Here is a 16,047-nt window from a genome sequence, read left to right on the forward strand (position 1 = left end):
AGAAATAATACTAGTAATTTATAAGTTTTTTTTCCCCTTCAGATGTGATCTTGTTTGATGTGTCATAAAGATACTGAACAAGAAACGGAGATATGTTTGATTTAAGAAAAGAAAACATCCCATTTTTATTTGTTGTGTTCACTGATAATTAAATAAACACCGTCTTTTTTCTTTTAAGAAAAAGATTGTCTTAATTTTTTGGGGCATCAGCACTGCGAGCACAATACATTAGCCGCTGAAGTCTGAAACAAATGGGTTTCACCGTTTCAAGTAGCATATGCAATTGCGAAAGACATCTTCACTTTCACTCCCTTTTCCGTAGGAATGGATCCTCTCAACTCTCAAGTAACACTAGCACTGGATTAAATTTTAGTCCTTCAAATTTTATTAATATAATATAATATATAATTTTATTATAAAGTAGAAGTTTAAAAAATTAACGGTAAAATCTCAATATTTAAGAATTTCAATTTCTTTTTTCACTTGAAAAGATATTTCCCCTTTCCTACCTTCATCATGGCTCCATCCTCTCCCCTCGCACAAAAAAGGGACTAACTCAAACTCCAAAATAAATTTAATTTATTCCTTTCTTTTATGAGTAATCAATAGGTATTTAGAATTTTTTGTTTGACATCTAATTAATCTCACTCCCACAAAGTAAGTCCATTTTGTGATAAAATGATACTATTGCGACTTCATATTCAAATCAGAGATCAAATCCTATACCCTGATTAGAAAACTTAAGTGTCAAACCACTTGTATCAACAACTTTTGATTAATTTGTTTTTTCCAATATATCTTTTTTTCTTAATTTTACTAATGTTTATTAGGATGATGAATAATTTTGCATCAAGAATGAAGTGAAACAAAAGGAAAGTATCTATTTTTTTTATTCATAAATAAAATTCAAGTATTAAAAAATTGACAACAATTCACACATTATTTAATCAACTAAGCTAGATTCTCTTGTTAAAAGAGTGTTTACTATTATATAAGTATGAAGTATGGTAACCTTATTACGAAAATAAATTACAGGTCCAAATGTTATAATCATTTTTGTTTATAATTACCATAAAAAATCATTATGAAAACTTGGAATAAATAGTGTAAAAATCATTTATGCTTTCATGTGAGTTCTACTTTGATGGTTAATAAGCAAAGCTTTCGGAAAGAATTCTACACTAAAACAAACAAGGTATGAAAATAAAGATATACTCCCTCTTAATTATCATTAATAAAGTCTTATCTCATTAAAAGTGGATTAAATGAATCCTTCTTTTTAATCAATGTCCCAAAAAGTTTGGCATTACCTTAATTTTCATTTTGATGGTGACGAGGTTACCCGCGTTTGGCCAAATCCCAAACGTACAAAACATTTTCAGCACCCCAATATTAAATATGAAACTATGAAAGTATAAAACATTGTTAGAAATGATGGTTATCAAGATATATCTTAACATATGACATCGCAATATTTTAATCAAGATATTTGATTACAAATATAAATACAAAAAACTATTATTTACCAAGACATATTACAGGCTTGATAATTCTCTGTATTAGTTGATATTCTCGTAAGAACTAGTATTAATCATAAAAAGAATAACCTCAATGATGTACTAACGCATCGGATTGATATAACTATTAACATTTCAATCAATTTGGGGGGGGGGGGGGGGGGGGGGGTTAACTTGCTAGAAATGAAATATAAATATGAAAGAAATCAAAATCACAAACAATCTCCTTGATTCAAATGAAAAAAATCAATCGAAACATTTCTATTCGTACAAAAGCCTAGTTACAAGTATAAAATTACCACTCATTCCCACAAAATATATTATGCGTGCAATTGTGCATATCTAATAAGATAAACCCTTGTCTGATCTTAGGGAATCATGAACATTTAAAATTTGTACATTGACCTGAATCAATCAACATAATTACTTACAAAGATATGTTATAACTCGGTAACTCACCGTAGAGCGTTCAACGTTATAGGGAAAAAGAATCTGCTGCCAAACGATGCCACGAAACATTTATGCAGTTATCTTCAACGGCACAAAAACAAATATGAGGCACCAGCTAGGCAAGCAAACAGGCCGATGCCGAAACCGTGCAAGTGCTAATAGATCTATTGATTTTGCAAAGGCATTAGCAGTGGGATCTAAGAAAGCTCTTCCGCATTGAATTTGGTGTAAGCTTCCTGTTTTTAAGGTCAGAAGAATAAATATAAGTGTAGTAGTTTAACCTTCATATAGTATAAAACCATTTACACCGTCAAGCAATTAAAGATCACATTGAAATGACTTAAAGTAATTATTACAAAGTTAACAATAATTTGTTATTGGATGACAATGATGATGTCTATACTCTATACATTCTAATTAAATTCTAAAAATAATTAGTGTCAACAAATTTGGTTGGATATGTATTAAAAAATTATGGATATGTTAATGTTTTCAGCATTTCTTGTTGGGCGTGGGAATTTTCCAAAATAAATATCTATTATCCGGCACTTGAATTCTATAGAGAAGTAAAAGGGAAGATATATATGTTCAGCTTAATGGTGTGATTAAAGCAAATCCAGCTAGCAGTAGCTCAATAAAATTAAGTAGACTTATATCTGGTAAAAGTAAAATATAATCGTGACATTTAACCAAAGGGATAAAAATGGGTTTATACTTTTATGTAAAGTAGTATATTATTTCTACATGACTATTAATAAGGTACCTTAAGAATGTCAAAAACCTTCTCCGCTGTGTATTTCTGTTCAAGAGTAGCACCTTTCTGTTGAACTTTATCTGGGTGAATACATAAATTTGCTTTTCTATACACTTTTTTTAACTGCAGAAGAGGTAATCATATCTGTCAGAGACACTGGCTGCCAACCACATTCTGGCCAAAGAACCTGCATATAAACTCAATGGTAAGACAGAGTCATGGAATAAAACAAATTGTAGTAAGATGGGATAAAAGGTAAAAGCTTAATTTATTAACTATCATATTATTTTACCACCAAAAGGAAATAAAAGACACGAGAAAAGTCCATCATCTTCCTGTTAAATAAGATCCTGGAGATGACTGAGGAGAGTTTTGGCAGAGCCTTCACTTAACCAAAGGCATATATACTACACAAATAGTGAAATAGCCCAATCAATGGTACCTTTAATTTCAAATAGTTATTTATATATATCGTGTGTCTGAGTTTAATTTCAAATAGACTAAGTTTCTATCCTCCTTACCAAAAGAAACTTACATAATGTTTGGTAAACAGGCTAGAATGAAAAAGAACACAAGTTCTGCTATGTTAGTTCATTTTTAAAAATACAAAAGAATTGAAAATGAGGTTAGAAAATAAGTACAATTTTGTTCCACCAATGGAATACTTTGAGCAATTCTATTTTATCTGCAATTCTGCAAGCCAAATGCTACTTTATAGGCAAATCTTAACCTTTATGTATGGACTTTCAGTCAACAACTCAAAATATTCCATTTGGACCACCATGTTGTCATGTTGGTTTACGCAAAATTACAAACAATTTAAACACAAAAAAAAGGCAGAACATTTGATATGACAAGAGTCGCAATACGCCATGATTTAAAAATAAAGTTCTAAATTATTTCATCTACATATAGTATACTATTTCTTTGTTTTCCCCATATTAGTCGATTGTGTGCAATGACAGAATGGTAGTGCCATTACTGCATGTCATGGGAAGACCCCGCTCCCCAGAATGCCGAAGAAAAATAACAGTCAACCCACTATCTATTATCCTGCCATAGCATTTTTGGAGTCGGCCACTCCATGCCACTATTTGTCATTGACAACTATGGTTTTTACATTTTTTAATACTGTTTACTGGCTGGATTTAATCATTCTGTTCAAGATAATTGTTAAGAATGTTAATCAATTACAGGGCAAAAGAGGTATATTCAAATGCCCTAAAGTGAAATGAACTGTTATCAATTGATAGTAATTATTGTAAAAGAGCATTACATATTGTAATGTTGATAGCAATGCCCGCATATTGCCTTCTTTCCCTGCAGCCCAGCGCTTTATCTGAACATCCGCAGTATCAGCAATTTTCTGCCAAATTAAAACAAAAAGTCATGCAAAGAAAATTTGACAAATATATAAAATAAAATCAAAATAATTATGGATAATTATACAATGATTATCCTTGGGAATAAATCACAATCTAAACAAAAACAATATAAATGCCTACCCTCCTCTCTTCTTGCTCCATCTTAGTTTGAAGGTCACGCTGGTTCATATCATTCACTGCTTTTAACTGAAAATATCAAAGTCATAAAAGTGAAAAAACTATCCCATGAGAGTTTATTTCTCAATAAAACTGGTAATGTTAATGTCTAGAATGAGCTAGAAAGACACCATATGTGCTTTTAAAGAAGTATATGCAGAAATATCATATACAGGGTCACTGTAGAGATCATTAAGCTAAAGACTTGATGTTGAAACTTGAAACCATTTAGAAAATACAATATCACACAATATTAAGAAAGAAGATATAAAAAGATGACGTATAATTTGCATTGATTAGCTCCCTTCTCCTTATTAAAAGAAATAGAGACAACATAATAATACACACCGCTCGCTCTTGTGCTCTCTGATGACGTCCTAATCTTGCTTTTCGTCTTTCTTCAGTTTCCCCTTCAACCTCCTGGAATTCAGATGACGGGGAACCTTTTGCAACACAAAGAATAAATGATTTGTCAACCACAAAACCACTTCACTGTAATAGAAATTGATAAATTTAAAAAACTTACCCCCAAACATCAGAGACAGGTCATCAAGAGATGTCATCACTGGAGATTTATTCACATTTGCTGAGGATCTAGATGGCACTCTTGGTGACACCTCAGGTTTCCCTTTGTTCTTCATTTGGTTATCATACATACGATCCTAAGTAACATATCGGCCAAAAAAAAACTGAATATAGTTTCTCAGCATTGCGAAATCATTCAAGCTCTCATTATATATTAATAACATTTAAGATTTACCATAGTTGGAGTCCTTGACTTTGGCACACTGCTTGATCGAGAGCCCATGCTGAAAAAGGATTCAAGATCATCCACACCGTTTGCCTGATTCACTTTTGCAGCTGGAACTCTTTTACCATTGTTCATCCTAGCCGCCAAGTTTTGTTTAGTCTCAGCAGCTTTAACATTGGCCTTTCTACTACTAGCATTAGTCTGTGTCCCACCCATGGCAAAGTCCTCAAGCTCATCGATTGTTGATACACTCAGACTATTAACTGCATTAAAAACCACCCAATTCAGCCAATTACACATAACAAAAATGAGGCCATTCTTGTAATGAAGCTCAAGCATTTAGAACAACCTTTACTCATTGGCTTGGGTGGAGACTTCAATGATGGGGAACCTCCTTTTGTCCCTTTAGAATTATTCAACTTACTAATCTGCTCCAGCGCGTCCAGGAAAGATTCTGAAGACGGCGAGCTTGAAGCAGTTTCAAATATCAAAAACGGATCATCATGAGACGCCGCCGCTGCTGCAGCAGGTTTGTTTGGAGTAACACTTGGATTGTTCATCCCAACACTAAAGAATACAACAATTGGCACATTAAAAGACTAACATAAAAATAGAACAATTGATACCAACCAATTCAAAATATGCACGTATAGCGAGGTATTAAACTAATAATGCAAGCAAGTTTAGAAGGAATTAAAGACAGAGTTCGGTTACCCATTATTGGAAACACCAAAGCCAGGGATCAAATCATCAAAAGCGGGTGATTTTGCGTTTGGACTTTTAGCGTTTGTATTTAAGCCACCAATCTTATCAAGCAGATCATCAACACCGACACTCTTCCCATGTATTCCACCGAATATGTCATCCACATAAGATGACGTGGAAACTGGTGTGTTCGATCCGGCGAATATGGAATCGTAATCGAACGAAGCGCCGTTGGATTTGGCGTTTCCGCCAAAGATGTCGTCGAAACGCTGCGTTTTGTTGTCGGTGTTGCTGTTGCTGAAAACTCCGTAATCGAAATCGAAGGTGGAATTTTGGTGAGACGGGGATCCGTTAAGGGGGAATTTGGGATTGGGGCGTGTTTGGGAATCAGCGACATTCGGAGGTCGCTTTGCCCTTGCCATTGGAGCGGATTTTCCTTGCGGTTTGAGACCGAACTTTTCGGTCAAAACGCCGAACTCGTCCATTGCTGAATAATTTGAAGGAAACGGATCAATGCAGTGATGGAATTGGATTTGGTTTGGGGTGAGCTAAGAAGAGCTGAAACAAAATCGTTATGGTTTATTTTCTCTGAAGGAAGGAAAAAAACGATGGAAGAATTTAAAAAAAAAAATTAAAAAAATGAAAGGAAAAAAAAGGTTGTGGGAAAATTGTGAAGGGAGAATGGAAAAGAAAGAGAGGGAAGAAATGTAGGGAAATGGGATGTAAGGTTGAGGATGTCGGTTGGCTCCTTGTATTTCTGCGTCTGAGAGACTTCAATTCAATAATCGACAGTGATGACCAAAGCGCAATTCCACGCGCTTATTGCTCTCTCTGTCATTTTCTATCTTTTGCTTATTATTGCATTCTTAATGATGGGTCCACTTCTGTAAAGCACATGTTAATTTTTTTTTATTCTAAAAGCAGATGATATTTGGTTAAATTAATAGTATCTCTAATTATTTTGAATTTTTTAATAAGGTCTTTAAATGAAAAGGTTTATAATTGAGCCCTTGATATGTTAAAAAAATGAGCATAGTTTTGTTTTGTATAGGTTAAAGGAGCATATACAGTTTTTAAACTATCATAAATTGCATTTGAAAATTTCAATTAAAAGTCTAGTATCGAACAAGTTGATCTTCTGACGTGATATTATTTAAATTTAATTAGATATCTCAAATTTAAAAATATGTAACTGTATTCTTGATAAAAAAAAAAAAGTCTCAATTATAATTTTTTAATTTAAAAATTCTCAAATTATCCAGAAAATTACTTATTAATTAACCCTAATATTTTTTTACTCGAAACATTTTTTTTTACCGGAACATAAATATTTTTTCGGCAAATAGTTTTTTAGTCAAAAATACTAAAATAGTTACAGTAAGACGAGATTAATTTTCTTTGATAATTTTTTACATACAAAAATTAAATTCTAAAGCTTTAATTGAGTTAAAATAATGTCTTATGACAAATTTTCAAGCTTCATGGTTTGGAGTAAGTGAATCCTCAACTTTTTTTCGTAATCAAATCACTAATAAAATCTTATTTAAGATAATAGAATTAAGTATTATTTATTGACATTGAGCAGACAATTTAAAATTCAAATAGTGAACGATGATAAAAAGAAAAGTTTAAATATGAAATTATATTTTATAATGTATAATGATTGATTGATATTATAATCATTGGATGATATTTTTAAAAGTATTAGATTTATAATTAAATATATTTATATTTAAAAATGTAAAAGCATTTTGTGTTTTTAATAAGTAAATTTGATTAAAAATATATTATAGGAAAAAATTAAATTATTTTCATATAATATTATTTTACCATATAACTTTTTTTATATATTTTATACGTTGCATTTTTTTCTTCTGAATTACATTATATGAAACTACTTTTCACAAGTAAAGATATATTTTAATTTTTCTTCATGTACATAATATCAAAATCTAATTTATCAGAAATCCTCAAAATAAAAATTTAAATATTATTATTAAATGAAAATATAGAAAAATCCGAGTAATTTAATTTATAGTGAGATTTCAAAAAAAAATTAAGAGAAAAATAATTAAAACCAAAACTATCAGCATTAGTACAACTGTACAGGGTTACAACACACTCAGCTTGCAATTACAATTCACAAGAGCAAGATATACATTTGTTTAAATTAATAAGTTTTTTTTTTTTCTTTCTCGGGAATAAACAATTCGGTACTTGTTTTTAGTTTTAGATTCTGAAGTCTGAACGTTGAACACAACCGCGGCGTCACCTCTACCCAGCCAGCAGCCACCATCAAACCACCGCGAACCGAACCGCTTTTGGTCTGAACCGAACCTCCATACACAGAAATACAGTAGTAGAAGATAAAAAAAATAGGCTTTTGCTTCTACGAACTTGAGCCATCGCCTTCATCACGTTAGGGTTTGCAGCCTCGCAATTTTGGAGCTTGCTTCAGGTGAATAATTTGCGACTCTTGCTTTGTCCACGCAATGATTAAGCTCTGTTCCCATAGAAGTAAAATATTTTCCAAATGGGTGGTGTTTACGAAAATGCACAGCGCAAGCGAGGCGATGATTCAGGATGTTGGAGAAGCAAGTGAAAGAGTGTGCAAGGTTATGATGACGTGTCCTACCCTCGGACTTGACACTGCTCTTAATCAAACCGGTGTTAGAGTTTCCCCTGATTTAGTTGAGAACGTTCTCAAGAGGTTCGAGAATGCGGGCATGCCAGCATTTCGGTTCTTTGAGTGGGCAGAGAAGCAGAGAGGTTACTCACATAGCATTAGGGCATACCACTTGATGATTGAATCTTTGGCCAAGATTAGACAGTACCAGATCGTGTGGGACCTTGTTAGTGCAATGAGGAAAAAGGGTATGCTAAATGTTGAAACTTTTTGCATCATGATGAGAAAGTATGCTAGGGCTAACAAGGTTGATGAGGCTGTTTACACCTTTAATGTTATGGATAAGTATGACGTGGTTCCGAATCTTGCTGCATTTAATGGTTTGCTGAGTGCTTTGTGCAAGTCCAACAATGTAAGGAAGGCTCAGGAGATTTTTGATGCTATGAAGGGTCAGTTTGTGCCGGACGAAAAAAGTTACAGCATTTTGCTTGAGGGGTGGGGAAAGGCTCCCAATCTTCCCCGGGCTAGGGAGGTTTTTAGAGAGATGGTTGAGGCGGGGTGCGACCCTGATGTCGTTACTTATGGTATCATGGTTGATGTTCTTTGCAAAGCGGGGAGGGTTGATGAAGCTGTTGAGGTTGTGAAGGAAATGGATGTGGGCAATTGCAGGCCAACGTCGTTCATTTATAGTGTCTTGGTTCATACTTATGGAGTGGAGCACCGGATTGAAGATGCTATTGATACGTTCCTTGAGATGGCGAAGAAGGGAATCAAGGCTGATGTTGTGGCATATAATGCCTTGATTGGTGCATTTTGTAAAGTAAATAAGTTTAAAAATGTGCATAGGGTCTTGAAGGAGATGGAGAGCAATGGTGTCGCTCCTAATTCAAGGACCTGCAATGTTATTATAAGCAGTATGATTGGCCAAGGACAGACTGATAGAGCTTTCCGAGTCTTCTGCCGGATGATCAAGTTGTGTGAACCGGATGCTGACACATATACAATGATGATTAAAATGTTCTGTGAGAAAAATGAACTGGAGATGGCTCTGAAAATATGGAAGTATATGAAATCAAAACAGTTTGTTCCAAGCATGCACACCTTTTCTGCCCTTATCAAGGGGTTGTGTGAAAAGGACAATGCTGCAAAGGCTTGTGTTGTGATGGAAGAGATGATAGAGAAGGGAATTCGACCATCACGTATTACATTTGGGAGGTTAAGACAGTTGCTTATAAAGGAAGGGAGAGAGGATGTGCTCAAATTTCTTCACGAGAAAATGAATCTTCTCGTCAAGGAGCCTTTATATGATTAAAAAGCATGGAATACAACGGGCAACTAGAAACATATAACAAGCTTTGAATACTGATTTTGTTGTCAAAACAGTTTTGTGGCCACAGTTTTATATATTCGGGATCTGCCTATTTTGTAATATAAAAATCAGAGCATTTACTCACTGGTAAACTTTTTCATTTACTTTTCACACTGACTTCTGTTATTTCATTTTTATGTTGCTCCTTTTGTTAAGATTTTCCTTTTGCTTTAAAACTTACAAGTTTTTTGTTATAATCCTCTGATGATGATGCTACTGCCACGTCCTTCCTAAATATCAAATGCATTGATGATCAAACGTTATATCGCAGGTTATTGCTGATGAGATTATGAGACCATTATCCAGTGCCATGATGATGTGTAGAATGTGTTTAGTTGTTTTGTGGTACATGTTACAGGAAAAAGTTCCTCTAAAGTGAGAATATCTATAAATAAGCAGGGGAGCATTCACCCTCGAATTTTAGTGATTTAAGATTTGATGCTTCATGATTATTGAAGTTCTATTGGAAATGAGTGGTAGTAAAAAGGAAATTGTTTTGGATTTTGTCCTTGGTGTAGTGAAAACTATCCTGATTATCTTTTAGTGAAGAAAAATCTAACAGCACTGGCTCTGTCTATAACAACTAGGAACTGCTTATCAACCTCTGATAAATATCAGTGATGTCAACTGTTATGCTTCCCCCTGGTAAAGCTCCCTTTAACTTACTTTTTTATTGATTGAAGTCTTAGAATGCTATGCTTAGATTTCCAGTATGTTGTTTCTTTTGGCCTAAATTTTCAGCTGTTAAAAAAAAATATCCATATCCACTTGGGATCTTGAGAAGTGGCTCTGTTGTGAGATCTGGGTAAGTCCCGGGTTAACAGTGAAGGTAAAAGTAGGGATCAATTAGAATTTAGAACCATTAAAATGTTGATTGAACCAAAATAACTTGCCTGGAGTTACTCTATTTTTTTCTCACAACTTTTGCAGGAAGCTAACTTCTAAGGGCTATTTCAATATGACTTGCTGTAATTAACCACTGTGCAATGTGCATCAGCTACAGCTGCTACTGGTTTAAACCTTAGGTCTTATTCTTTTTGGAAAAGCAGCCATGTGCTATCTTAAAAGCTGTTGCAAATCTTGGGGCTAATTTGTGTCTTGTGGCTGCACCGGCTTGGGGGCTGTGCAGGTTTTCTTTGTGGATAGGCGAGACATTGTAAATGATAATGTTGCGATTCCATAGATAGGGACATAGGAGAGGTTGGTAAACAAGAGGCCTAGAATGTCAATATTCACTTACTCATTAGAAAAAACAAAAGACAATATCTTGCCCTAAGAACTTCGGCTGTGTAAATGGTCCTTAGGATTGCTATTTTTGGGGATAGTATAGAGTTTAAATTCTGTCAACCTATTGTGCTTAGCGAAGTTTCTTTTATATATTTTGTGGCTAAAACTTGCTTTGTTCTTGTTAAAGGGGTATTTTGGTAGAGGCTCGAATCCATGTAAAAGCCACAATTCCCATTTCCAAGTATTTGATATCTTTTAATTTTACGTAGATTTTTCTAAATTTTAATTATTTCATTCAAGTTCAATTATTCCATTCAGTTTTACATTTATACATTCAAGGGGGAAAAAACATGAGTTTTATTATGTTTTACAAATTTCGTAATGAAAACTCCAATTTTCCTGATAAATATCCAAACTGGAAATTTTACGGACGGATTTTAAATTTTTGAATTTCATTACGCTTTAACTTTCCTTGAATCCTGATATTTAATGAAATGAATTGTATCGAGCACGAGTTGTATGCTAATCTAGGTTAAGCCACAACAAACGATGTGGGAAGTTCTTTTTTCACTCGTGAGTTACCAAATGCGTGAACTCATACGGCTAAAGGTAATCTCAGACAACAGACGGACAATGTAGCCATCTATTACAAATTTCTGTTCAGAGTTCTAAGATCCGTGCAACAGTTAACGGAGCTCTATGCCACAATGGTGTCAATGGCTTACTTTAGCAGTGAACAAAATCCAGAACCATTCAATATATTTAAGTTGGATCCATCAAAAGTTTAGATCCCTCGTAACTCGTTTTTGCATTATTTTTGATTAAGCAGAGAGGGCCACCTGTGAGAAAAAAAAATGACTGACTGATTTTTCGTTAGACGCACCTCTTTCAAAATTCAAATCATATCATTGAAATTGTACAAAGTCAGACAAACTTAAAACACTCTTCTTAGAAGTTATGATGCTAGAGTTATAAAACTAATGCTCCTGGGAAAATTTTCTAAAGAGGCCTTTATAGTAAAAGCATACAAAGGCTTAAGCTCTTCCACTTTGCTTTTTAATCCTGGAGTCACTTGTTGAAAGCGCTGACCCAGAGATCTTGTTAACTTCATACAGCAATGCAGCCGAGAACAGGAAACTACATTTATGCAACAAATATTAGAACATCAACAATGAGTTAATATGAAAATTAAAAAAAAAAGATATTTTTATGTTTTTTAAATACTGAAAGATGCACAGCAAGCCATCGTGTTGCTGTGCTAGGATATGATTTCTCATCTTTATAAGCCAGACCACGATAATGTCAATACTTTGGTACACTAGGCCATCACTGCTAATATATTCTTCACAAAGATCCTTTTTATTTCATTAAAATAACTATACCCTCCGAAATGGAAGCATCCTTCTGACTTTTGCAAGCATATTAAGCTGCTAAAACCTATGAAGCAGACTCTGACAGAGACATGAACTAATATAAACTCTCCAATTCAGCTAATGTAATAATATAGGGCACACACACACATATATACAAGAAGTCTATCAAGTGAGAACAGGACAGGCCACAGGTAAAATAACTAAAGTTTTTCTATTAATTTTTATAGAGCAAATAAGTTTTAGGCCTCACTCACGTTGAGCCAGCCCTAAGTGAAAACTCTTTATTTTGAGAAATAAGAACAATAAATATGCTACTATTAAACCTTATTTATTTTGAGACCAGAGGTGTCATTGGCTTTTGAGATGTGTTTTTTCTTCTCCCTCTCTCTTCTTTTTTGAATATTTCAGATACTACACTTCTCACTGAGTTTCTTATTCATTCATAAGGCAAAAGAGGGTTGGGGGGAGCATACCATGTAGTGATGCAAACTCGGTGGACAGTGCTTGCAGCAATCAGAGCAACTGCTTCTGCAACTATGACTGCAAAATAAAAATTTACTATCTTCATTTTCCATAAGCATAAAACACAATACTAGATGTTCTTCAAATGTAACAACTCCTTTTAAAGAGTGAGTGACCTAGACAATAAAATTCAGCATCTCTTCAGCTGCATGTGCCACTTGAATTGTTATTGCTAATGCTAATGACATAATATGAATGAAAAAAAATCCAGTAATTATACAGTTTCTTCTGTTACATACGTGTTTACTCATTCAAATAATGTTCTCTCACTTTCTGATCAGTCTAACTTACTATACTAATTTATGCGCCTATATTGCAGAAGTTTAGAAAAGGGATATCACAATCCTCTTTGACAAAACTGTCTTCTTTTTACTTCTTTATGAAGAATTAATATCTATCATTTTGCCTCTCTAAATAGACATGAAGAAATACAAACCCTCTGTACAATGCTGCATAATCTTGTTTACCTTCTATACATATTGCAGAACGATATAGTCTGCAGTTGTAAAACTCTGACATGCAGAAAGCTCTCCACAAAATAACAAGCTTGGACTATTTTTACAATGAGAGGTTAAACTTATAATGACAACTAGACACAGGAAAGCATATTCATAACTGCCTAAAAACACAGGCCCAATGCTGGTAAACAAGCATAAAAAACTTGTCGAAACTTATGGTACTGATGCACAAAGGACAGTACAGTAAAGTCACTAACAACTAATTGCCTTAACCTTAAGTAGTATGTTTCAAAGTTTAACATCACAAAATTGGAAAGTTACAAACAATACTCATTCTGTTAAACTTGTTTTTAAATTCCCTAAATATAAAACAATACAGTTTGTCATCAACATTCAAAATCAATGTGTACTTACCAGCTCCCCAACCAGTTCTTGCACCAATTGTTTCCTGCAAATTTCCAATGAACTGCAGACACATGTAAATACCTTAAATTACCTTGAAAGATTTAGCTTTTATAGAATTCTTGGAAGAATTATATGAGTAAAAGATAATTAAAAGAAGACTACATAGATAAGTACAAGAATTCACATATATCTCGTTAAAATAAGTCACCACAGTCCATCTAGCACTAGTTTGAACAAAAGATTCTTTGCTTTTCTCAAGGTAGAAGGATCGTATAAATGAGTGACCAAGGAATCAATATATTTGAACATTAACCAACAACTACAAAGTGATAAAAATAGGGATTTTCTAAGTCTTCCGAAAATCGTCTGGCTTCATTTTACAGAAATGGCACTTCTCATTAGAATTACAAAGAATCATGCAGTGCACAATTTGATGCCTTCTAGAGACAAACCTTTATACAAATATGTTTATAGACTATAATACAAGTACAAATAACCAAACACTAGTATCAAAACGGCTGTAATGACAAAGGAAAAGTGATAGTCATTCTTCATTTTCTGATGTCATAACAAATATTTTTTCCTTCCTTCCTTCTATTCTATCATTGATCTTATTACTCAGAAAAGAACATAATATTATCAGCATATAAAACTTCAAAGCTGAGAAAGAAGTCAAGAGGTGGATTCAAAACTCACGGTTAGGAGCACAAGAAATAGGATAGAGCTAACAAACCCTCCAAGTATAGTGTATAATTCTGATGATGCTAGTTTCCCTCGGTACATTTCTTGAAGTGAGAGAATGACTGTGAAGAGAAGAAAGGAATACAGCATGGAACTCCCAGACCCAGCCATGGCCTTCTCATTGCAAGTTCAGCAATTGTGAACACAGAAACAATTGTGAGAATAACAGGAAAAAAATCACCATCACCCATCACTGAGTTGCAAGCAGAAACAGCACAAAAGTATAAAGCACATTATACCAAAATTACAACATATGCTTGCCATGAATCCAAACAGCCACGTATCTGTAGTGGCCACAAGTATAATCCACTTAAATGTTTTTATCCATGACATGAAAACGCTCTTTACAGTGTATATGGCAAGCTTCTCTTCACGAAAAACAGGAATAGCAAGTAAGTCGGGCTTGATAAGTTTCAAACTAGTAAACAACCAACTTTATTCTTGCATTATTACTCACTCTATCAAGTGGTCCTTACAGTATAAAAATTACTTAAATAGTTCTAAAACTATGAGAAATCATGCCAAGTACTAAGTGCATGTTTGGTTTGCAATTAAAATTGTTGCAGCACACGTTCCAATGTAGATCTAATGGACAAAAACAAAAGCAAGGGTCTTGATCCTTTGGCACAATGACTTTTGCCTCAAAAAGTCATTTTGCATCAGATTTTCAAACATTCACTAAGCAGTCCCCTAAATATTAAAAACCCTTCAAATTGGTTCCTAAACTTTACTGAAACACATCAACTAGACTAAAGTGACGGATATTCAATACTTCAGAGATGATTTAAATAGTTTTATTACTTTAGGAGCGACTTAAGGGAGGGGATAATAGCTCGGCGACGAAATTGATGGTTTATTCAATTTCAAACATGCAGAATAAGCACACACTCTTCGGCAAAAGGAAACAAGGAAGCCACCCCGTGCAAGAAAACATCGATAATGCTACTAATTTAACCGCTCAAACACAAAGGCATGAACGGCAGATTTAGCTTATAAGTAGCTGAAGCTATGAAGTTCACGAAAAACAAAAAGTCAACAACTAAAGCTCAACGAATCCAACAATGTTCTCAAGGTACACCGATCCCAAGCGTAAATATAATATCTGACCAAAAACCCTAACTCCAAGCTACGCAAGCCGAGTTTCATAAAAAACAAACAACAATTCGCCGTCCAAACAAGCAGAAAAGAAGCATCGGGGGATTCGAGATCAAATCCATCAATTTAATTCCCTATAACTCTAGCATTTTCACAGAAAACAAGCAAAGAATAAGAGAAGTGAAGAAATAGAGAAACAAAGGAGCTTACCTCAGATCGGAGCAGCGGTTTCAGTTCAGATCTCGACCAAACGCACGAGTCAAATACCCGAGGGCAATTTGATAAATCTTCACTCTTCAGTAGTATTTTTCAACAAAAAATATTTTAGGAATTTTTTAAAATAAGAATATTTTTAAAAATTACTGAACACTTAATTTTATTCAATATTTTTTAAAATATATTTTTAATTTTAATTCTAAAGCTAACTTAATTTAATAATCCCTCCATATCTATACATACAAAGTATAAATGTGTATCATTGATCTGAAACTGAATAATTTATATCTCAAAAGA

At 33.9% G+C, this 16,047-nt stretch overlaps 3 protein-coding genes across 9 annotated transcripts; 1 reads left to right on the plus strand and 2 right to left on the minus strand.

Moving 5' to 3' along the window:
- Positions 1 to 2,738: 2,738 nt before the first annotated feature.
- Positions 2,739 to 6,543, minus strand: LOC100792918 (auxilin-related protein 1). Its single transcript, XM_003527901.4, has 8 exons — positions 5,728 to 6,543; positions 5,363 to 5,580; positions 5,023 to 5,276; positions 4,789 to 4,924; positions 4,611 to 4,705; positions 4,227 to 4,292; positions 3,998 to 4,087; positions 2,739 to 2,908 (listed from the first exon to the last, which is right to left on the minus strand). Exons 1-8 carry the CDS (start codon positions 6,201 to 6,203, stop codon positions 2,828 to 2,830), a joined length of 1,416 nt encoding a protein of 471 aa, XP_003527949.2. The 5' UTR covers positions 6,204 to 6,543; the 3' UTR covers positions 2,739 to 2,827.
- A 1,354-nt stretch (positions 6,544 to 7,897) lies between these two features.
- LOC100790096 (pentatricopeptide repeat-containing protein At1g77360, mitochondrial) lies at positions 7,898 to 11,208 on the plus strand. 7 transcript variants are annotated; one of them, XM_014776350.3, is made up of 4 exons: positions 7,898 to 9,800; positions 9,985 to 10,358; positions 10,455 to 10,542; positions 10,644 to 11,208. In XM_014776350.3, exon 1 carries the CDS (start codon positions 8,211 to 8,213, stop codon positions 9,654 to 9,656), a length of 1,446 nt encoding a protein of 481 aa, XP_014631836.1. In that variant the 5' UTR covers positions 7,898 to 8,210; the 3' UTR covers positions 9,657 to 9,800; positions 9,985 to 10,358; positions 10,455 to 10,542; positions 10,644 to 11,208. The 7 variants fall into 7 exon arrangements, with proteins under 7 accessions (XP_014631836.1, XP_014631837.1, XP_006581593.1 ...); XM_014776351.3 differs by having other exon boundaries at positions 10,455 to 10,518; XM_006581530.4 differs by having other exon boundaries at positions 9,985 to 10,542.
- A 622-nt stretch (positions 11,209 to 11,830) lies between these two features.
- LOC100527147 (uncharacterized) lies at positions 11,831 to 15,788 on the minus strand. Its single transcript, NM_001248655.2, is given in 5 exon segments — positions 11,831 to 12,077; positions 12,787 to 12,853; positions 13,708 to 13,759; positions 14,395 to 14,553; positions 15,745 to 15,788. Coding segments are annotated over 4 exon segments (378 nt in total). The 5' UTR covers positions 14,551 to 14,553; positions 15,745 to 15,788; the 3' UTR covers positions 11,831 to 11,974.
- Positions 15,789 to 16,047: the final 259 nt, after the last annotated feature.

Source organism: Glycine max, chromosome 6 (assembly GCF_000004515.6).
Source record: "Glycine max cultivar Williams 82 chromosome 6, Glycine_max_v4.0, whole genome shotgun sequence".
NCBI lineage: Eukaryota > Viridiplantae > Streptophyta > Magnoliopsida > Fabales > Fabaceae > Glycine > Glycine max.